The sequence below is a fragment of the Arvicanthis niloticus genome, chromosome 13, assembly GCF_011762505.2.
Source record: "Arvicanthis niloticus isolate mArvNil1 chromosome 13, mArvNil1.pat.X, whole genome shotgun sequence".
Taxonomy (NCBI): domain Eukaryota; kingdom Metazoa; phylum Chordata; class Mammalia; order Rodentia; family Muridae; genus Arvicanthis; species Arvicanthis niloticus.
In genome coordinates, this window is record NC_047670.1 from 16,356,853 (window position 1) to 16,379,009 (window position 22,157).

Sequence of the window (22,157 nt, forward strand, 5' to 3'; positions counted from 1 at the left end):
ACATTGTTATTGAAAAGTCCAAGGGCTGGAGAGATGGCAGGGCAGTTAGTTAGGAGGCAGGCTGCTCGTCCAAAGGACCTGGGTTTGATTCCAGCATCCCCATGGACAGAATATATATGTATGTATATATACATATATATACATATATGTATATATGTATGTATATATATGTATATATATGATTGATGTCATCTTCTAGCCTCTATAGGCTTCACAAACACGAGTGATGTGTGGACAAATATGTAGGTGAAACACATACACACATAAATAAACTAAATCCTTTTTGTTTTTTTTTTTTTTAAAGACAGTGTTTTTCTATGTAGTTCTGGCTGTCCTAGAGCTTGCCTTGTAGACCAGGCTGGCCTCAAACTCAGAGATCTGTCTGGTCTGCCCCCAAAGTTCCAGGAGTAGATGAGTATTCCACCACCGCCTGGCTCCAGCTCGGTTTTATATCTTAAATGTCTATTAATTTTTATGACTCTCTGGTATTTGATTTGTGTACAGGATCTCATTCTGTAGCCCTAGCTGGCCTGGATCTCTCTGTGTAGACCAGGCTGGTTTTGAATTCATAGAGATCTGCCTGTCTCTGCCTTCCTACTTCTGGAATTTAAAGCATGTGCCACCACGCCTGGGCCCCCACCTCTGTGCTATCTGTTTTCCTTAAGGCCATAGTCTTCTTAGTGTGTCCCAGGCTGGCCTCCGGGTGAGCCTGTGCTCACTGTGTGGTCGAGCATCTTCAGCTTTGGACCCTCCTACCTTCGTGTCCCAGCTTTCTGAAGAGGTATTTCTTGCACTATGTGTAAGCTGGCACGGTGGGAGTAGGATGGGGGAGAAAAAGAAAAGGCCCTGGCTTGTAATGCTTATGGATTTCTTTGGGATGTGAGTGGCTTTTCCCACTTTCTCCCTTCTTCTCTCTTTTTTTCTCTTTCCCTCTGACTGGGAACACCCACACATCAATATTTTGTTCTAGGACTTTTAGTTCATGCAAGGAAAAAATAGCCTCTAATCTCTTGCCTTGGGGGTGGGCAGGCCTGGGCGGTTGCTGTATGAACTTGGCTCCGGGCTCTAAAGCTAGGAAGAAGCTAAGAGATGGTATCGCCCTGGGTAGCACGCGGCCTTTCACTTACTCCCTGCTGTAGATCCAGTGCTTCAGTCCCTGATGTACCAGATCTGGAGGACTTCCTCCTTCGGTATCCTGCTGCCTCCAGTGAGTGAAGGTTATGGAATGTCGTCCCCTCCCCCAACTGACAGTATTCAAGGGTCTAGGAAGGGCTGTGGAGATGGCTCCACAGCTAGAGACCTTAGATGCAAAACCTGGCAACTAGAGTCCCATTCCTGGTGTAGAGTGAAAAATTATAAAGGCCATCTTATGAAATATGTGTGAATTTTTCGCCTTAGACCTTGGGTAGAAAAGCACCTGCCAGCAGGTTTGGGTCCATCTAATTAGTTACAGAGGAGGGGGAGTTACAGGACAAAGGCCTGTTAAGAACATCCCAGAAACTGACTGGCCAAGGGAGGAACTACACCCTGCCCCATGGTACGGCCTACTAGTGTTCAAAAAAGTAAAACAACCAATCCTGTGCACCCGCGCGAAAGTTCGCTTTTTCCCTACTCCGCCCATATATAAGCACTATGCCCCTGAGCCACGAGGTCAGTCCCTCTATCCCCTATGTGAGATATGGGGATATGGGCTGGCCCAGAGCTCTGATTTAATAAACCACCTCATGTACTTTACAGCAAGACGGTCTCTCGTGTGTCCTTTGGGTGCATGCTATCCTGTGACTTAAGTGGACCCCTTTCTGGGGAGTCCCGGACCTTTCACTGGAATCCACTTGGTGGGGAGAGAGAGAGAGAGAGAGAGAGAGAGAGAGAGAGAGAGAGATCAGTGCCATAGATGTCTCTATGAGAAGACACAGCAGCGCTCACAGTGTGAAGATCACGTGCAGACTTACAGAGAAGAGGCTCCTTATAGGCCAGGGATAGAGGCTTTAGAAGAAACTCATTCTGCTGGCACCACGATTGCCACTCGCCCTCTGGCACTCTGAGAAAGTACATTTCTGTAGTCAGGCCTCTGTGTGTGGCGCCTTGCTGTAGCATCCCTGGGAAACTCATTCCAACAGGAGCCTTTCTGTCTGGGTGGGGCCCTACCCATCTTACAGCATTTTTGTGGGTGTGTTGCTTGTGGTGTTTTGGTGTCAGGACTGAACCTAGGGTCTCATGCATGGTAAAGATGTATTTTCCTGCTGAGAAACACTCCTACTCTGTCTCACCAACTTCAAAACAAGCTTTGGGGTGGATTTTCACAGTACCAGCCCTTCCGGTCATCCTGACTGACCTTATGTGACAGAGACTTGATTTTCTAAGCTCTTCTGAGGTTTTATAGAATAAACAGTCCTGATATGCAATGTGCACAGATGTTCAAATTCACATTTCTGTCACTACAAAATTGATGCTTTTAGTTACCTTCCAATTTCCAAATTCTGTTATCTTTACATTTTCCTCTGCGTCTCATATCTGCAGGTCAGAAGACAATTTCAGAAATCAGTTTTCTTCCACCATTGTATGTGTCTTAGGAATCAAATTCACCATGTGAGACTTGCAAAACAGCAGGATACCACTGTCTCTGGCTCCACAGAGGCTCAAGGGTGTGCTGGCTGCATCATCCCTGTAGGTAATGCATAGCAGGCAGACTGGCTTGACTCAATCATCAGCCTTCGAAAACGGGGCTTTCCTACTGTAACATCTGTGTCACCAACTTTCCTATAAGAGATTCACCATTATAAAAAGGTAAAGTCAGGCTGGGCATGGTGGTACACATCTTTGTACCAGCACTCTGGAGGCAGAGGCAGTCAGATCTGTGAGTTTGAGACCAACCTGGTTTACATACTGAGTACCAGGACAGTCAGGACTATGTAGATAGAGAGAACTTATACTTTTACTTCTTTTTCTTCCTTGGAAGAAGAAGAAGAAGGAGAAGGAGAAGGAGAAGGAGAAGGAGAAGGAGAAGGAGAAGGAGAAGGAGAAGGAGAAGGAGAAGGAGAAGGAGAAGGAGAAGGAGAAGGAGAAGGAGAAGGAGAAGGAGAAGGAGAAGAGAAGGAGGAGGAGGAGGAGGAGGAGGAGGAGGAGGAGGAGGAGGAGGAAGAGGAGGAAGAGGAGGAGGAGGAGGAGGAGGAGGAGGAGGAGGAGGAGGAGGAGGAGGAGGAGGAGGAGGAGGAGGAGAAGGAGAAAGAGTGAAAGGTCCGGGACTCCCCAGAAAGGGGTCCACTTAAGTCATAGGATAGCACGCACCCAAAGGACACACGAGAGACCGTCTTGCTGTAAAGCACATGAGGTGGTTTATTAAATCAGAGCTCTGGGCCAGCCCATATCCCCATATCTCACATAGGGGATAGAGGGACTGACCTCGTGGCTCAGGGGCATAGTGCTTATATATGGGCGGAGTAGGGAAAAAGCGAACTTTCGCGCGGGTGCACAGGATTGGTTGTTTTACTTTTTTGAACACTAGTAGGCCGTACCATGGGGCAGGGTGTAGTTCTTCCCTTGGCCAGTCAGTTTCTGGGATGTTCTTAACAGGCCTTTGTCCTGCAACTCCCCCTCCTCTGTAACTAATTAGATGGACCCAAACCTGTTGGCAGGTGCTTTTCTGCCCAAGGTCTAAGGCGAAAAATTTACACATATTTCATAAGATGGCCTTTATAATTTTTCACTCTACAAGAGGAGGAGGAGGAAGAAGAAGAGGAAGAGGAGGAAGAGGAGGAAGAGAAAGAGAAGAAAGGGGCAGCATAAATACAAAATGATACTATTGAAATGCTATTTGCCATTTTAATAGATGCTAAAAATCATTATTTAAATCATAGTAGTAATCAATGTAATTTCTTCCTATGGGGAGATTTAAAGGAAACTTTAATTTTTAAAATAAATTTATTGGAGACTTGTTTTTCTGTACACTTCTGATATTTTATGGAACAGATAGGCTTGGTTCTAATTGTCTGCCAAAGGCCATTCTGAGAACAATACTCATTCCTGACTTTTATTTGAACTTTTGTTTTATTGTGAATTTTTAAAGTGACCATCAAATTCTACGGTTTGCTGAAAGTCTAGCGTTATGATAGATGCTGTGGTAGGTTATAGGTTCACTTTCTATTTATATATTCACTCATTCATTTCTGATATGCTAACTGCTCTACTTAAAGACATTAACCAATCATCACATAAAGAAGCCTAGGATAGGAACGGATTCATCCACACAGGTAAAGTCCACGGTAGCCCAACAGTGGCACACAGTGGCTGGCTGTATGTGGCTTTATTCTGAAGGCTGCACTTTGATGCTTTTCCTGGCCAAGTAGTAACCAGGCCCAACCCTGCTTAGCTTCCGAGATCAGACGAGATTGGGCGTGTTCAGGGTGGTATGGCCACAGACACTTTGATGCTTCTCAAACTCTAACACAGCATAGCTCGAAAAGTAGGCTCCTGCTGCTCACCTACCTAAGCTTCAGGTTTAGTGGGAAGCATTTAAGAATGGAGATATATTTAGAAGAAGACGTTCCATAATTTGTGAGGCAGAAGCTTTCAGATTTACCTAACTCATCTGTCAAAAGAGTTAAAACAATTGGGTAATAGAGGCAGTTTCATGGCTGATAATTTCTATTATTATCATCATCATCATTCTTATTATTATTTTCTGTGTATAGGTGCTTTGCTCACACAGAGGTCTGTGCCGTCGGAGGGCATTGGATCCCCTGGAACTGGACTTGAACCTGGCTCTTCTGCAAGAGCAGCGAGTGCTCATAACTGCTAATCCATTTCTCCAGCCCCACGGGAGACATTTGAAATGATCTGCTTGTTAATTTCCTTCACTGATGCACACAGTGGTTAGTCTATCTGAGGAAAACTAAATTATCTAATCCATGTTGAGTTATTAGATGTCAGGGGAATATTGATCATTATAAAACAGCAGAAGGAGTCATGATTTTTTTTTTCCAGTTATAGAGACAGGATCTTGTAGTACAGGGATGCCTCGCCGAGACCTCACGGCAGTCCTCTGCCTCAGCTTCCTGAATGTTGGGATTGCAGATATGTATCGCCACACTTGGCTTTAAACTGACCACATTCAGATCACACGCTGATTTTGTTTGTACAAACAAACGTGGTAGATAGAGTTTGGGGAAAAGCTTTTTGGATAATGTTGGAAATAGACATATTTAAAGCTGGCAGACTGACCCACATTGATTCTTTGCTTTCTCATCCCAAAAGAACAGTAAGAGATCATAAATGGATAAGTTCACAAGAACAAAGAATATGAAGAAAAAGTCATAAGCAAATGATCTCTCAACATAGTTCTGGATGATGTGGTGAGTGGTCCTTCCCCTTGGCTCAACATAGTTCTGGATGATGTGATGAGTGGTCCTTCCCCATGGCTTCTGCTTCACTTCCTGCCCTGGCTTCCTCTGGGGGATGGACCATGGTGTACAAATGTAAGATGAAAGTTATATCTGGCCATGGTGTTTATAACAGAAATAGAACCCCAAACCAAGAGCGGTGGAGGGGACAGCGGTGAAAGGGAACAGCAGGAGTTACACATGAATGCTTATAAAGGTTCGGTTGTTCTAAAAACACAGGATGACCTGAGCCTTGGAGATGCCTGAGGCCACCATAAGGAGACTGTGCCGTGAAGACTCGGGATCCAGGAAGCACAAGGGAGACATGCAGCTGAATCAGGGTCCAGGGAAACACTGGACAGCTGGAGGTGTTGGGTCCCTTGTTGAGTCTTTCCCACTTGTCTGTAGACCTTTCTCTCCTTGCACAGAGTAAGGCCATAAAAATCTCTTCAGAAACCTATGTTGAGATGGGTTTGCTGTCTGATGGCCTTGCTGTAAGGCACTCTGGTGGAAGTCACCTCTTCATGGGACTGTACCCCAGGGTCAAACACTACTCAAGCTTTTCTTTGGGCTTTTTAGTTCCTAATAAGAACTATTTTCAGATTCCCTGTGCTGTTCCTAGCAGCCAGCAGGAGAAGCTGGAGAAGCATGTACTCACCATCCATAGGAGGACAGGGGACAGAGCCCTCCAGGAAAGGAAAGACTGGGAAAGGCTGCAGGGGGGCTTGCCCAGGCCGGTGGGTCCAGACACCATACGCTGGCTGAATGCTTCAGAGTGCAAGAGATCATAGATCTCTCCTGATAACTCTTTGAGCTCTGAGGGAAAGACAGCAGGCCCACCAGTGAGCAAGCCCATTCCCCACCTCCACAAGGCTGCTGAAGAAGTTCTCATGACCTCATTCGTACCTGGGAATGCAAAGTGAAAGGTCTGCAGACAGCCGAAGGAGGCTCTGCCACAGGGGAACCAGAGCAAACACCAGAGGGAAGGGAGGCAGAGGAAGCCAAGGGCAGGGAAACTCCTGTAATAAAATGATTCCCTCAAAAGACAGGGGAAAATTATTGTAGCCTGGCAAAGTCACAGAATTGTATCTTAAAAATAACAAAAACTCAAGAGTTCTTAAAGTAGCTGAGGTGTGGTGATGGATGCCTGGGAACTGGGTGGGAGGACAAACACAAATTTGAAAGCAGTCAGGTCTTCACAGCTAGTGTCAGGCCAGCGAGGGCTACACAGTGAGACCCCCCATCTCCAAAATGAAATTAAAACAAAAAAGAGAATACCATATGCCATGGGAAATGAAACATAAACCCTCAAAGAAGGCTCACAACATAGAACAAGGTGTCCCAGAGTGACAGCCATAAAACAGTTCATCTCCATTGGCTTAGGAGGGCAGGAGTTCTGCACTCTTATTTGCAGGGAACGAGCCGGGATTGGCTGTTTGGCCTTTTGGAAACTAAATTTTACAGTCACTTGGTAGATTTGTTATAGAAACATACCAGGATGGGTTAGTAACAAACTAAACAAAAGGTAAAAGTTTTATAAGAAAACCATCACATTATACCAGTGTTCTCTGTTGCCAGTGAGACTTGAACAGACTCATACTTCTTTGTCTTTAACCTGAGAAGGAACCATGTTGGGGGTCTGGAACCGGAAGTGAAAGAGTAAAGCACGTAGCAGCTCATGAAGAGTAGCAAGTGGCCAAATCATGTTGTCGATACATCAAGAGATATGCACTACCAGAAACCGGGAGCAAGCCACAGAGCCACCAGGCAACAGGACGGTGGTTGTCTCTAGAGGGGAGAAAAAGAAAGTAGGGGGAACACGGATACCGTGTTCAAACTATTAAAAATATATTGTTTCTAAAAAGTACATGTATGGGTGCTTATGTTATTATCTTTAAAAAAATAAAATTGTGAAAGTCATTTGCTAAGAGTGGGAATAAAGAACAACCAAACCTAGTCCCGAATTTAATTCCCCCAAACCATGTGACCTTCAAAGGTTTAATACAGAAGTTGTGTTAAGTCTGACAGCTTCAGTGCCCCACTGTTGACTTGACATAAGATGTGGCAAAGGTTTCCATACCATTCTGTATTTCCACAATCCGCATGTATGGGCTAGATCCCTGTCAGAACTCCCACAGATACATTACTCCCACAAATACTTTAGCAGCGATTATAAATTACACCTGGCTACTTCGAACTGTTCCGGACCAGAAGAGAAACCACACAAACAAGTCAGTTTCATCCTGCGTTGTTCCCCTGGCAACCATATTAAACTGCGAGGATAAAGAGCCTTTGTCGTAGCTGCTTCTATTGAATTACAATGTAAATGTTGATGCTTGCCTAGAAATGTCAGCCGGCGACAGGCTTATAGAACAGATGCAGTAGTTGTTCGGCAGCGCAGGAATCCCAGGCTGCGGAGTGATGCAAGAGGCGCGCCCGGGCCATCTTAAGAGTCTATTCAACCGAATCTCCTTTCTCCATCAAAGCCTTGCCGCACTCCATAGATCCAGCTCGGGAAAGGTCGCTGACTATTTGAAAACTGAAAACGACCTGCTATCTTCTATGCATCAGGGCACGAGAAGAGTTTGTTGTGGATAAGAATGTCAACAATGCAATTACGCAAGAGACCCGGCAATCTGTTTCTTTCCCACTCCTAGCATAGCGTAACTCTAGTTCCCTGACTCTTCTGCCCGTCACACAGTTCTCGTCCAGCGGGTGTCAAGTGGCAGGTGGTGAACCGGCCATTTGGTTCCGGGTGGCTTGTTGGTTTCTGGGTTCAGCCCTCGGTCGTCCTTCGGTTTGACCCACAGTACCTAGTGTCTGCAGGTGGTGCTCCCCACTCCTTCTCTCCCACCACCTCTACCCCAGCCCCTAGTCAGGGAAGAAAGTCGAGAGTGGGTAGAAGTCAGCTCGCAGAGTCTCCAGCGTGCCACCGCTCCACTCAGGTAAACTTCGCAGTGAGTGACCTGCACTTGGAGAAGGGCCTTACCTGAGCGCGCCTCTGCCAATGGCAGCTCACCTGAGGCAGCTCCGCAGCCAATCACCGCGCAGCTCGGCCCTCGGGCTTGTACCCTTTAGTGAAAGAATTCAGCGCCGTGCGAGAAAGTTACCTGTGGCCGCCCAAGTCCGCCACTTTGCGCTCTGTGTCTGCCCCTTGCCGCGATCCGGGAGGACTCCGCGCCGCCGGGCCGCCTCCGAGCGCGGGCCCCATGTGAGGGCTCCCCCCCCCCCCATCCCACCTTTCCGGCTAGGTGAGGGCGCGAGCGAGCGGGCGAGCGAGAGTGGTGAGGGGGGACGAAAGCAGAATTACCTGTAGCTCTTGTTCTGCCATCTCGGGCGCTCTCACACACCTTCACCTGCACAGACTTGAAAGTCCAGTTTCACCAGAGGCTGAGGCTCCAGGAAAAGGGGAGCGAGTTCATTGGATCAAACATGTCACAAGAGTCGGACAAGTAAGTGGGTCGCACGCGCCGGCGGCGGCTGCCGCTGCCCCTTTGGGCTGATGGCAACTGGTTCGTTGTGTTTTTTAAAGTCGCTATTGTTGGATTTTGGTTTTGTATTTTTTTCCTCTCTTTTTACTTTTTTCTTTTTGGTGGATCCAGACCCTCTCGGATGATATTTCTACCCCGATTCAGGGGAGAGACCCTACACGAACGTGAATGTTTAATACCCGTTTTGGGGCCTTGCAAGTAAACGTGGGTTTTCTTTGCTTCCTCCCCGACGAATGAGCTCAGCTCCCACTGCCCCGACCGGACGGACCCTTGGGCACTGATTGAGGTTTTGGCAGATGGTGGCGGGAGGCCTGTAGTTACCCCCTTCCCAGGAGGTGCTCCCCAGCCTCAGACTTCCTGGGCCGTTTGGAAGTTCAGTCAACTTCCTTCGATTAGGCCAAAGGCCCTGCTGGAAAAGCGGTCTGGGCCGCTTTTGTGTGCGCTCAACAAAGGGCTTTTATGCGATTGCAGACACGGCCATCTTCCCCACTGCGGCGAGCCGGGGTGCATGTGCGCCCCGGTGCGGGTCCCCGACGGGACGGAGGCGCGGGCAGGCCGCGATGGCGGGTCCGTGGGTGTGCCCGCACCTCGCTCCCTCCCGCCGCCCACGCAGCATCCCGCCACCTCGCGCAGGTGCGGGGCAGGACCTCTCGGGAGTGGGGGACTGATTTTGAGACAGGGTACGAAGGGGCGCCCACACTTGGGACGGTCTCCCTGCGCCCCGACGTCGCTAGCTCGTATGCGTCCGGTGACCGCGCGGCCCACTGCTCGGAGGCCGCCACCTCGGGCGTGGGGCTCGATCGGACTTCGCCAGGGCTGTCGGTGGCAAGGGGCTGGGGGGAGGATGGTGGCGCACAGGGACTCCAGGCTCTCCGCGTCCTCGACCGGAGCTCTGGACTGCCGGGGAGCCGCGTGAGCCGCGGGGCGCGGGGCCTGGTCCGTTGCGGTCCCCGCCTTGGGGACGGCTTTGTGCGAGCCGGGGGAGGTGGGGCCGAGGGCGGGAGCGGGAGGGAGCCGGAGGTGGGTCCCGCTGCCCTCCTTCCATTCGGTGGCGACACTTCCTTCCCCCTCCTCCCGGGGCGTCCTAGGCCGGGAACTGGCTGCGTCCTATTGGAAAGGCTCAGAGGCCGCACTTTTGCTGCCCCTGGTAACTTAATCCGGCTGGTGTGGCCATTCCAAGGAGACCTTCCTGAGAGTCTCGACTGAGAAAAGCACCGGACCAGTCCCAAGATGAGGGACCTGGAAGGGAGGAGGGCGGAGAGGGAAAGCCTGCCTGACCCGATTTTGGATGAGTAAAGTCGCGATGCGGCGGATCCACAGGACGCTTGCTTTCAGACTTTAAAACCTCCTACTTTCGTCACCCTTTAAGATTTAACTGCGCAAGTCGATACCGGAGTCGGAAGAACTAGTGTTAGGAACTCGGCCAGGGGTTAGAAAGCTTAGGGGTAGAAGAGCGGTTGATTGTCGGAGATACACCTACCCACATCTCCTCCGCTTTAGCTCTCTTGGTATTGGAGGGAGTCATCGCTTGAGTTTGAAAACTCGTACAACCCAAATTCAAGACAACAATGCTTTGTTTTTCGTTTTTATTTTGCTTTGAGTTTGATGTAAAAAAGAGTGTACATATACTTTAATTGCACAATTAACACTCAGTTTGACTGCCTAGTTCCGTGGCACTACATGAGTCAAACGAATGAAGAACGAAAATGGATGGGTATTTATTTTCTCCAAGTTATACTTAGAACCAATAGAGATAATTTATTCACTATTGAGTCTAAGTACTGAGTACTAACAATCTGGCTTAACGAGTAGGTATTACCTAGTTTTTATGGCTAATGTCTATCTAGAATTACACGAGCATTTAATGAAAGTAGCTTTTATCTAGTGTTTTCAGGATTTCATTGTGCATCCTGGGAAAAGTAACGATACTGTAAAGAGACCACGATGATCAAACCTCCCTTGCTTTCTCTGCTGAAACCCTTGAGAACACTTTGAAGTAGACCATGACTTCTGGGTCACGTTTTAGAATCTGAGATTCCCCACCCCTTATTTTTCTTTCTTTTCTTTTTCCCTCTCCCCTCCCCCCCCCTTCTTTTTCAAGACGGGGATTTCAGAACTCACTCTGTAGAACGAGTTGACTTCAAACTCACTTGCCTCTGCGACTGGAGTGCTAGGATTAAGGCAAACTTCATTATGACCCGGCTCAAGATTCACTTTCTTAATGTTAATCGTCTACTATGGCCCCTGAAAGGATGGACCGAGGTTGATGAGGCATTTGACGGGGTTGGGACTCAAGAGAAAAGGCCTGAATACCTAGCTGAAGCTGCCAGTCAGTCACCTGAGCATGAGAGAGTCCAGAAGCTGGAGCTTACAATGTTTCCGGGTAAATCAGCTCTAGGAGGCCTGCCTGTGTTTTCTGGAAACACTCCCCCAGAGCAAACTCTTAGAGATTAAATGCCAAATCCCAGTGAGATATAGGTAATCTTTTTAGATTGAATAGGAAGGTTTTCTGGTTAGAAAGTTTGCCTTGAAGATGGATCGTTTTAGTATTTATATACTTATATTTACTTATATATATATTTAGTGTGTGTGTGTGATTAAAGCTTGCATACAGAGGTCAAGCTGTACACAACTTGAAGTCGTTAGTTCTTTTCTTCTGCCCTGTGGTTTCTGGGGGTCAGTCTTGGCAGCAAGCACCGTTACCCAGAGACGTCCCACAGCCCAAAGCCAGCCTTTTGATGGTGAGCTTTTAAGCTTGAAATGTTCTGCTTTGTATGTTCTACAGTGCTGATGTTATCATTCATTAAAGCAAAGAAGAAAAAAGGACACTTTGTCTCCGTATGCGTTTTAAAGGTTCTGCTCTCCCCTCTTAACCTTTTATGACCTTGATGATCTTTTGTCAGTAGGCTCTGTCTGATTAAGAAGCGATTCTGGGAGGTCTGGGAGATGGTGCCACTCAGCTTTAATCCCAGCACTGGGGAGGTAGAGGCACATAAAGCTCCAAGTTCGAGGCCAGCCTGATTTACAGAGAGAGTTCCAGGACAGCCAGGGCTACACAGAGATATACAGAGAAACCCTGTCTGGAAAAACAAAACAAAAACCAAAACTGTATAAACTATACCAAGAGAACACACATACATGTGCGTATGTAATAACCAATTCAGTGTAGATATTTCACAAGCATAAAACATGCTTTCTAAACATGCTTGCAGTGGACAGACACAGTGTTACAGGAGAAGACAGAGCGTTACAGAAGGTGTAACAAACAGGCCATATTCACAAGGGGCTTACACCACACTGAAGGACAATCCAAAAATAGACATTAATTTAAGACAGCACCTGACAAATGCCTAAACAACGTTACAATATGTTTAACAGCAGTTTAAAAAATACAGTACAATTCATTATTGTTGTTTTGGAATTTCAAGACGGGGCCTGAGAACCACCACCTGACACATCATGGCTGTTAATACACTTTTCCCATCTACCCCTGTCTGCCTACTGCAACTGCAGTCGCTTTGTGTGTTTTAGCTTAAGAAGTTGACTAAATATATTTAGTTTAAAATTCCCTTTACTTTTAAAATATTAATTTCCGTTAAGCTATATTAAACCCTTTAAGGAAAAAAATGCAAATAATTCACCATATCTCCTCTCTACCAGTACAAATACCTATTCATTTTTTTTTTTCCACCTCAAGTGTGTTTGGATATTGGACATTTTGATTCACAGGTGAACCTCAGGGTGCTTACAAGTTTAGCATACGTTAGGAGAACAGGTCAACCAATTGAGAAACAAGCAACTGGGCAAGGACAGATGCTGTGCTGAAAGCCATACTCTGGAGAGGGGTGAAGATTCAGGAGGACGTGTTTCCATAGAGCAGTCAACCTCTCTGAGATGGCCTGTGAAGGAAGACCTGGGGTAGAGGTTTCCCGGGAAAAAGCCTGTGGTGTGTATGCTTCAGAGGAAATTAATGTAACCAGTTCTCTGCTAATCCAGGCATCTTCATGCTCAGTAACAAAGTTTTGCTTGAATAGGGTGATCAAGAAGTAACCAGTGAATGCTCAGTGGATAGAAAGCAGAGCCAGCTGATTCCGTCAGTTTGCCTCCTCTCCTGGCACACTTGGGGTTAATGCTGAGGGCTGAGTGTTCTTTTCTTTTACAGAGGGCTAAATTGTTCATTCTTGTTAAAGCAGAGTGAATACCTGTACGCACAGTAGAAAAGCCCTGGGTTAGAGCTGACCAGGAAAGACAGTCAGGTACAGGGGGTATATGTTAGACACTCCCATACAGTCCTGTACATCTCAGACCCGTCACATCAGCCTGTGCAGACAAGACTGCCTTCTCCTCTCCCCCTTGCTCTCATTCGGCTTCAGCAAGCTGCACCCATCGGAGGAGCTGGACTTGTCACACGCACCTGGAGGAAAACACTGTGGACTGCTTTAATTGGCATCCTGTCGCCCACCAAGTGAATTGACACTCAGACAAGACTGGCTTACTGAAATAAATCATAAAATGTTGGGCAACACTGCCAAAATAGAGTAAAAAAAAAAATCTGTGAATAAATTATGTCTGTTAATTAAGAATAGGATTCCACAAGGCAATTCTTGATGTCTCTGATTGCTCAAACAGCCACCCTAGGCCACTGATAAAAGCTCTTGGAGGCGGCCAGTTGTTTTTCTGGATATAGCCCAGGAATCTATCTGTACATAAGCTTTGACCAGGCTTTATTTGATGACTGGGTTAATTATAGACCTAATTGTTTCAATGACGCTTTACACAGTCAATGCAAAATCTGGACCTTTTTAGATGCTAATGGATACCCAAGTGAAAGGAAACAGACTCCTGCTTTACCTTAGGCTACCTCTGGTGGAGTTGCTGCTGGTAAGATTTTAACAGGATGCAAGAATTCCTCAGCCTCCTTCCAAGGTTGTTTGTGTTCATTGTTTTGCTAAACTGCGGCAGCTTAGGGAAGCGGTTCTTTTTCTGGGGTCATTTTGACAGTTCACCTGTTTACAGAGCTGCTAGAGACGTGTTTGAAGTATTCCAAGTTTTTCCCCACTAGGTCCAAGGCTGGACTGGGGTTAGAAACCCAACTGCCCTTTGGCTTGACGTTGTAGCTCTTCCTGAGGGCAGTGGTTTCTTTGAATTGAGATTCCATTTTGCAGCTCAGAGTTCCAGTGGGATGTTGGTTCTTGCTGAAACAACCTGGCCAAGAAAAGGATGCTGCAATTTTTTGGTTTTGTTTATTCTTTCCAGTTCTCTTGAAGTTTTAAGTATAACCATAAGATAGTGCTGAAAACAGACCACAAAGTCCAGGTTACCTAAATGGGCCCAGAGCCCCTTTAAGAACTGAAAATAAGTTCAAGATGACAAAGTTTCTATGTAGCCCAGGCTATTCTTGAATTTGAGGTCTCTTTCCTCAGCTGGTAGTGTAGTGCTGGAGTTACCTGTGGGTATCACTGCTGGGGAGTAGCGTTGAATAGCAAGTAGAAAGGGCAAACTTAAAAATGTAGCTAGGAAAGTCAAGCAGAAAGAAGCATCTGAACCAAAACTAAACTGGTCTGAGATGGGCATTTGAAAGTATGTTCAGAGAGGACTTATTTTGAGGCCCGAGTTGTTAAATGTACTTGTGAAGAATTCTCAGGGTAAGCTGGGTGGCTGCCTCAGCCCCTGGTGAAACCAGGCACATTTCTTTCCTTTCTCCCCCTCCCTTCTTTCTTCCTTTTCTTTACATCTCCTTTTGCTTTTGTTTTTTGAAACAAAAGTCTCACATAGCTCAGGCTAGCTTCAAACTCACTAGTTAGTGATAACCTTAAACTCCCAATCCTGCCTCTGCCTTTGGAGTCTGGAGATTATTAAGTGTGCATTTCTGATTTGTTTGTTTGTTTACTTATTTATTTTTGGTTTTTGAGACAAGGTTTCTTTTTGTAACCCTGTCTGTCCTGGAACCCTGTAGAACAAGCTGGCCTCAGAACTCAAGAGATCTATCTGCCTCTGCCTGGGATGCTGGGATTAAAGGCATACATCACTATGCCTGGCTACATTTCTGGTTTTGTAATGACTGCTCTGGCTGGATAGTGCCTTTTTTCTCTTTCCTTGCTTCCCACTTGCCTGCACCACGGTGTTTTTCTTCCCTCCCTCCTCCTCTTCTTGATCAGTCTTCCTAACATCTCTTTACTTACTTTTATTCCTCTCATATTATCTGGTGAGCACTGACCGTCGCACTTGAGTCTTACCAGACGTGTCTGCTCGCTCTGCTGTGTTTATGAACCTCAGCAGCCCATCCTCATTACCTGTGCCGTGCGTGGTCACGTGACGTGACGGCAGCAGGCGTGCCCTGTCTAAGTTAAATGGGCTAACTTTAATGCTGGGGGTAGGGGATTAAGTGTTTTTAATGTAAGGTCTATTGGGGTCCTCGCTCATAATCCCTGGTGCCCATGTTGCGGTGTCCTCGAAGCCTCTGTCATCCCAGGTGGTGGTACCCAGGGATTGCTATTCAGCTAAACAGGCGGCAGTCTAGGCCTGTTCTGAAACTGGAGCCATCAGCTTGGCAACCCTGCGCAGGAAGAATTCCTCAGCGAGCAGTAACAGGCTGAATAGGAATTTTGCTTTGGCCCATGAGGTCTAGTTGGTCGTTGGTTGCTTAGTGAGGACGACTCATAGACTCAGACCTGGGAATTCTTCATTCAACAGCACTCCTTTTGGACTCTCATTCCCCTACCCTATAGTGCACCTCTTAGCTAAAGCCAGTGTCCTCACAACAGCTTTGTTTGTTTATCCTTTGCCAGCAAGGTGTACTTTATGCCTCTGCGTCTCTTTTTCTTTAGGCAATCCTGCGGCAAGCCGAACACCTCTCACATGCCAGACAGACACAGTGATGTCCCAGTTCCATTGTAAGTCCCCTCCTCCTCCCAGGCAGCATTTTGTGTGTGTGTGTAGCTCTAGCTGCCATGGAACAAGTTCTGTAGACCAGGCTGGCCTTGAACTCAGAGATCCACCTGCCTCTGCATCCTTGGGTCCTGGGACCTAAGGCATGTGCCATCACACACACACACACACACACACACACACACACACACACACACACACACGTTTATGACTGTTTTGTGTTGTTGTTGTTGGTTTTTTTTCCCCCCTGTGTGTATGTCTGTGTTCCACTTGCTGGCCTGGTACCTGCAGAGGCCATAAGAGAGCATAGTATTCCCTGGAACTGGACTGTCAGATGACTGTGAGGCACCTTGTGCGAACTGAACCTTTGGAAGCAGCCAGAGCTCTTAACTGTTGAGCCATCTCTCCAGCCTCCACTCTAGCCTTCTTACCAGTAAATGGCACAAGGCTAAGGGGACTAGAAAGAAGAAAGAATGAGGGGAACTTTACCCTCCTCCATCCCAACTGTATTAGGAAAAGGAATACTGCAACTCAGTGTGGTTTGGTGAGTAGTAACAATATTATTTATTAAAAACTATACATTCTGAATTGCTTCTTGAGTATCCACTTTATCTTGAGAACTTTGTGAAAAGTAGTAGCAAGGCTGGTGACTTCAGCGTATATTATTATGAAAATAAGTCTGGGTTGTAGAGAGAGGCTGGCGCATTTGAATGGGCTTTCTGTGAAAGCAGTCGCTGCCCCTGGCGTGTGAGGCAGCGTATTTTACTTTGTAATGAACTCGGGCGGCGGTGAACTTGGGCGGCAGCACTTTGCAGAGGTCTGATTTCACTTGCACTCCCGGGGAAATGCTTCTTCAAGCGCTAATGCTGGCGCCCTCCAGAGCAGGAGAGGAAAGCAACACTTACTGCTTATATTTTGGTCTCCCGCTTACCTGAACTGTGCACTTATAAATAGAAACACCGAAGGGCACACTTCTCCCTTAAAGGCCCACTCTCATAGCTTTTCGGTTTCTGTTGTTTTGTCTCACTGTTATTGTCGTCGTTATTTTCAGCAGGAGACCGGAGCCCAGGGTGTCCATGTGTTAGGCAAACACTCTGACCTTGAGCCCACCACCACCCTCCACCCCCCAGCCAAGGATCAAGTTGGGGAAAGACTCAAGTTGGGGAGAGGAAAGGAAGGAATGAAGCAAGCATGGACAGGAGGAAGCCGCTCTAGCAAGGGTGGAGTGGCCCGTGTTCGCTCAGCAGACAGGCAAGAGCAAAGCGCCTGGGACTAGGTAGGACTGCTGAGCTGGGGCAGATGGTTGGCACGAAACTATTCCCGGGAAGTTAGGGTGGTTTAAACTTGAAACCTAGAATTCTACAATGGGACAAATCTTGGCCCACGCTGAGCACGTGTGTAACCAAGTTAAGGATCTGGGGCTGAAAATTTCATAAGCAAAATGTTTGGCGTCCCTCCTGTGGTGCATGCTGGGATTGTGCACACGAGATTAACCCTGCAGTGGTCTGAAAAAGTCGCCACTTTTTCTTTGAAGGAAGTAGGAGTAGGTATTGTGTGTTCTCTTCCTAAACAGTGGCCGTGAGTCGGTAAAGGGCGGCACGCGTGGGTCCCGAGGTCATCAGCGCTTTCCTTCCCACGCTCAGCCCAGAGCGTTGCCTCAGTTCTCAGTTCAGTGAACCCCGTAAAAGCACTGCTTTCAGTACTTCTCCAGCCTGTCTGTCGTCCAAAGAACCTGGAACAACTTTTACCTCTTTCCTGTATTGCCAATAACATAATTAACATAAGATCAGAGTATTCGCTTCCCCTCCCCCCTTTTTTTCTTTTCACCTGCAAAATGGAGTTGGATGCAGTGATCTCTGAGGATAATCGCCCTCTCCTACATCTTGGAGTCTACTTTTTTCCCCTCCAGGGAGGTCTGTGCTGGTGGAGGTTCCTAGGATCCAGAGATGCAGTCTGTGGGCCTGACTCCTCTTCATGAGCCCCTCCAGACTCAAAGGTCATCTGATTAAGAATCCAAGTGAGTCGAGGCCTGCAGCAGGCCGGGGGCACCGTGAGGGCACAGGATCCGCAGGGCAGCTAGGCCGTGAAATCAGTGCTTCACTGGAGGATTCCTGCCCTCGCAGCCTCCCGGGGCTGCTAGATAAGTGGTTCAGGAAATCAGATAAGCGGTGCTGGCAAGGACGCTGAGAACTTCTTCACAGACAGGGCCCTAGAAGTGGCTTCCCTGGGCCCACGGCAGGAGGCAGGAGAGGAGGGATTGGGGGAACGAAAGCTTAGGAAGGTGAGAGGCGTGGCCTGCTCCACTTGTCCCTTTCTCCTCCTCCTCTCTCTTTCTCTCTCTTTATCCTTTCTCTTTATTCTCTGCCCTTCTTACTTTTTCCTAGTCTCCCCTTTGCCCCACTTCCGCCCGACCTCTGCCTCTCCTCTCCCCTCCTTTTCTTTCCCTACTTCTTCCTTCCTTCTTTTTTCCCCTATGCTTCCCTTTAATAGAATATAATTCAGGGAACTCATGTAGTGAGAGTTTTTGGGTTTCTTAAAAAAGCCAGTTATGTGACTATGTTTTTATTTTAATCCCAGGTGTGGGATAAGAGGCTGCTTCACGGCAGGTGATCACGATTTGCTTGATGCACTGTCAGAGGCGTGATTTTTTTTTTTTTTTTTTTTTTTTTTTTTTTGTGCCAGCTGCAGATAGTTTAATTCTGAGGATTCTGGAGGGCATATACAGCCGTTGTTCTCCCTCTGCTGCTAGTCCCTGCTGCTGCATTTGCTCTTGTATTTGCTAGACTGCTGGATATTCAGATGGAGAAGATTGGACTTGCCCTTAGGAACCTGATGCCCCGAATCAGCAGGAAATGGTTTAAAGAGGTCTACACGCCCTTCCCTCTAACCTTCTTTCTCTCCTACCTAGTGTTGGGGGGTTGGAAGGGATTAGGGTAGAATAAGGGTTGGAAGGGAGGTAGATATAAGAACTAAATAAGGGCCGGGCAGTGGTGGCGCTCCCTTTAATCCCAGCACTTGGGAGGCAGAGGCAGGCAGATTCCTGAGTTCGAGGCCAGCCTGGTCTACAGAGTGAGTTCCAGGACAGCCAGGGGTACACAGAGAAACCCTGTCTCGAAAAACAAACAAACAAACAAACAAACAAAAAACCAAAAAAAAAAAGAACTCAATAAGGTAGCTTTAAAAATATGCCAATAAACTCATTTTCAGGAAGATTGTAGCTTGGAGTTCAAAAGAGTTATTACATACTATAGCAGCTGCAGCTGCTATAGGTTCAGGATTCTATATTAGTTCACATCAGGGTACACAGCTGTCATTCATTTAGGCCAGGAATAAAATCTCATATTGAACTGAGAGCTCAAGCACCTCTAGGGTGCCTGGAACTTCGGTTGGAAGAATCTTATTTGAGACACAAGAGCCCTGATACATCATGCCCTTAAAGTCTGTAAAGTGGGGACTAGAGGAGTGGCCAAGATGCATCTGCTGCTCTTCCAACAGACTACAGTGTGATTCTCAGCACCCATCCAGGTACCACCGGAAACTCCAGCTCCAGGGGATCCAACCCTAGTGCCTGCCATCAGCACACACATGCACATACATCCTCATACACAACACACACATGTGTGAGTCTAATCAAATAATAAGTCTTAAACTATGTATGCCATCCTATGTATGCCATCCATATTGAATGAGAGACAAGCATGATTCATGATAGAAGTGTAGTTACGAATAAACTGAAGTCATAAAAAGTATACAAGTGGCCGACACACACAGGAAGCAGGGCTTAGCTTTATTAATTAAAAAGCAGATTTTTGTTTTGATCTTGGTTTTGGTTTTGATTTTTTGAGACAGGGTTTCTCTCTGTAGCCTTGGCTGTCCTGGAACTCTCTCTGTAGACTAGGTTGGCCTTGAACTCACAGAGCCTGCCTCTGCCTTCTGAGTGCTGGGCTAAAAAGCCTGAGCCACCAATGCCTGGCAAGAAACAGATTTTCTAACAAGAATGATCTGACAAGTTGGCCAAGATTAATAACACGAGAATAGGGTAAATCCCACAGTCTCTGACAGGCAGGTTAGTACATGATATATTCACATGTGTGTCTGGTGCCTGAGGAGGCTAGAAGTAGGCGGCTGAATCCTCCAGAACTAGAGTGACAGACAGTAGTCACACTATATGTGCTGGGACCCTGCGAGAGCAGCAAGGGTTTGGATTGATGGGGCATCTTTCTAGCCCCCGTTTTTTTGGGGTGTGGTTTTGAGGTGGTCTTATATAGTTCAGGACCTCAAACCTGTGTTCTGGCTTTAGCCTCCTAAGGTGTGTGTGTGTGTGTGTAATCCCAGCACTTAGGAGGATATGTATCTATCAGAAATCCTCTAAATGCCCAGCTACAAAGGGTCTTCTTGAGTTGAGGTTCAGGAAGATAAGGAGCTACAGCATAAACATTAGAAGTCATGCTGCCAGCCAGGTGTTGGAGCGCAGGCCTTTAGTCCCAGCACCCGAGAGGTAGAGGCCAGCCTGGTCTACAGAGAAAGTTCCAGGACAGCTGGACAGCCAGGGCTACACAGAGAAGCCCTGTCTCTACTCTCCCAATCCCACTAAAAAAAAAAAAAAAAAAAAAGGAAAAAAGAAAAAAGACATCGTACTACCTGAGAAATATTGAGTGGCAGGAGAAAATGTTTGTCCTAATCGAATGTTTACTGGAGTAGAAAATGCAGGCAGATAACACACATGAAGATAAAGAATGCTTTGTTCCCTGTAGGGGGAAATTCAGGTATTCTGTGCCTCTTTGTTTTGCTACTTTGTTGGAGTGAGCATGCTTTTCTTTTTTTTTTTTTTTTTTTTTTTTTTTTCTTTCTTTCTTTCTTTCTTTCTTTCTTTCTTTCTTTCTTTCTTTCTTTTTTTTTTCCCCGAGACAGGGTTTCTCTGTGTAGCCCTGGCTGTCCTGGAACTCACTCTGTAGACCAGGCTGGCCTTGAACTCAGAAATCCACCTGCCTCTGCCTCCCAAGTGCTGGGATTAAAGGCGTGCGCCACCACTGCCCGGCCTGAGCATGCTTTTCTTCTTCTTTTCTCCTCCTCCTCCTCCTCCTCCTCCTCCTCCTCCTCCTCCTCCTCTTCCTCCTCTTCCTCCTCCTCCTTCTGGAGAAATTTCAAAGACTATTTCTAATCCCGATGGTGGTGGCACACTTCTTTAATCCCAGCATTCTGGAGTCAGAGGCAGGCAGATCTCTGAGTTCCAGGTTAGCCTGGAGTTCCAGGACAGCTAGGGCTACACAGAAAAACCCTGTCTTTTACACACACACACACACACACACACACACACACATATATATATATATATATAATTCATTTATTTTTATTTATATGAGTACACTGTAGCTGTCTTCAGACACACACCAGAAAAGTGTATTGGATCCCATTACAGATGGTTGTGAGCTGGGATTAAAGACGTGTGCCACCACTGCCTGGCTGATTTGGGATTTTTATGTAATTACAATTGTTAAATACAATGAATTTTCAAAGTGTGAGGAGCTTTGTATACTTTGTAACTTTGTATACTTCAAAACTGGAGAATGAATGTGAAGTCAAGAAACGTTTACTGTCCTCTGCTCTAAATGTGCATGTCTGCTTGTACGTGTGGGCATATGCCCTGAAAAAGCGCTCTCCCTAGGAAATTCTGCCTCAGTCTGAACTGTCCCAGACTCCACCCGAGTGATCTTGGGAGAGAGGTGGTGTTGGCTCCAACTGTGTTTGCCTTTTATGAAAGGGATGTTACAGCAGAGGCTGGAAACTGGCTCTCTAAAGCTGGAAACAGTGTAGGGTTGTGTTAACAATCCCTTCCTCCCTCTTACTGACTGCCTTCTGCACAGGACCCTGGCTCCTCCAATAGCTTTTACAGAGATTATTGTGGGCTGTTCCTTGAGCTTCATGCTTACTGGCTGTACTGTGAGGACCTTTTCTGAAGCTTCCTCAGTCACTTACTTATCAACAGATCCAAAGAGCATCGATAGAGAACAAACAGAGTTTACGATGCCAGCTTGGAGGAACTGGCTTTGCGGAATCAGCGATCTTGCCAAAGTCATGTTGAGAAGGGCAAAAAAAGCCTTAAAACTTTTGTGAAATGTGAGCATGCAGGCAGCTGTTGGCTGCAGAAGTCAAACATGGGAAGAGCCAGAAGGGATGCTTGGGGTAGTGCCTTCAAAAGTGACACTTGCAATCTTGGCACACATTAAGACCCAAGTGTTCACACTGCCTCACCCCACTCACTCCTGGCCAGTGTGCTAAACTAAACTTGCTCTCAGAGCCTACATGGCTAGAGGTTGGATTAGGTGCTTGAAATAGTCCTGAAGCATGGAAGATGTTGAAAACATTTTTCTAGGGCTGGAGAGATGGCACAGTGGTTAAA

The 22,157-nt window shown here is 46.9% G+C and overlaps 1 protein-coding gene across 5 annotated transcripts in view; it reads left to right on the plus strand.

The window, feature by feature from the left end:
- Positions 1–7,321: 7,321 nt before the first annotated feature.
- Grhl2 (grainyhead like transcription factor 2) overlaps positions 7,322–22,157 on the plus strand; it is a 133,169-nt gene continuing 118,333 nt past the window's right edge. For 2 of the 5 annotated variants that reach the window (XM_076911271.1, XM_076911272.1), the window contains exons 1-2: positions 8,603–8,830; positions 15,697–15,762. In XM_076911271.1, the coding sequence (XP_076767386.1) occupies positions 8,811–8,830; positions 15,697–15,762 (86 nt within the window). In that variant the 5' untranslated portion in view covers positions 8,603–8,810. The other 3 variants (XM_076911273.1, XM_076911274.1, XM_034517358.2) reach the window with 3 other exon arrangements.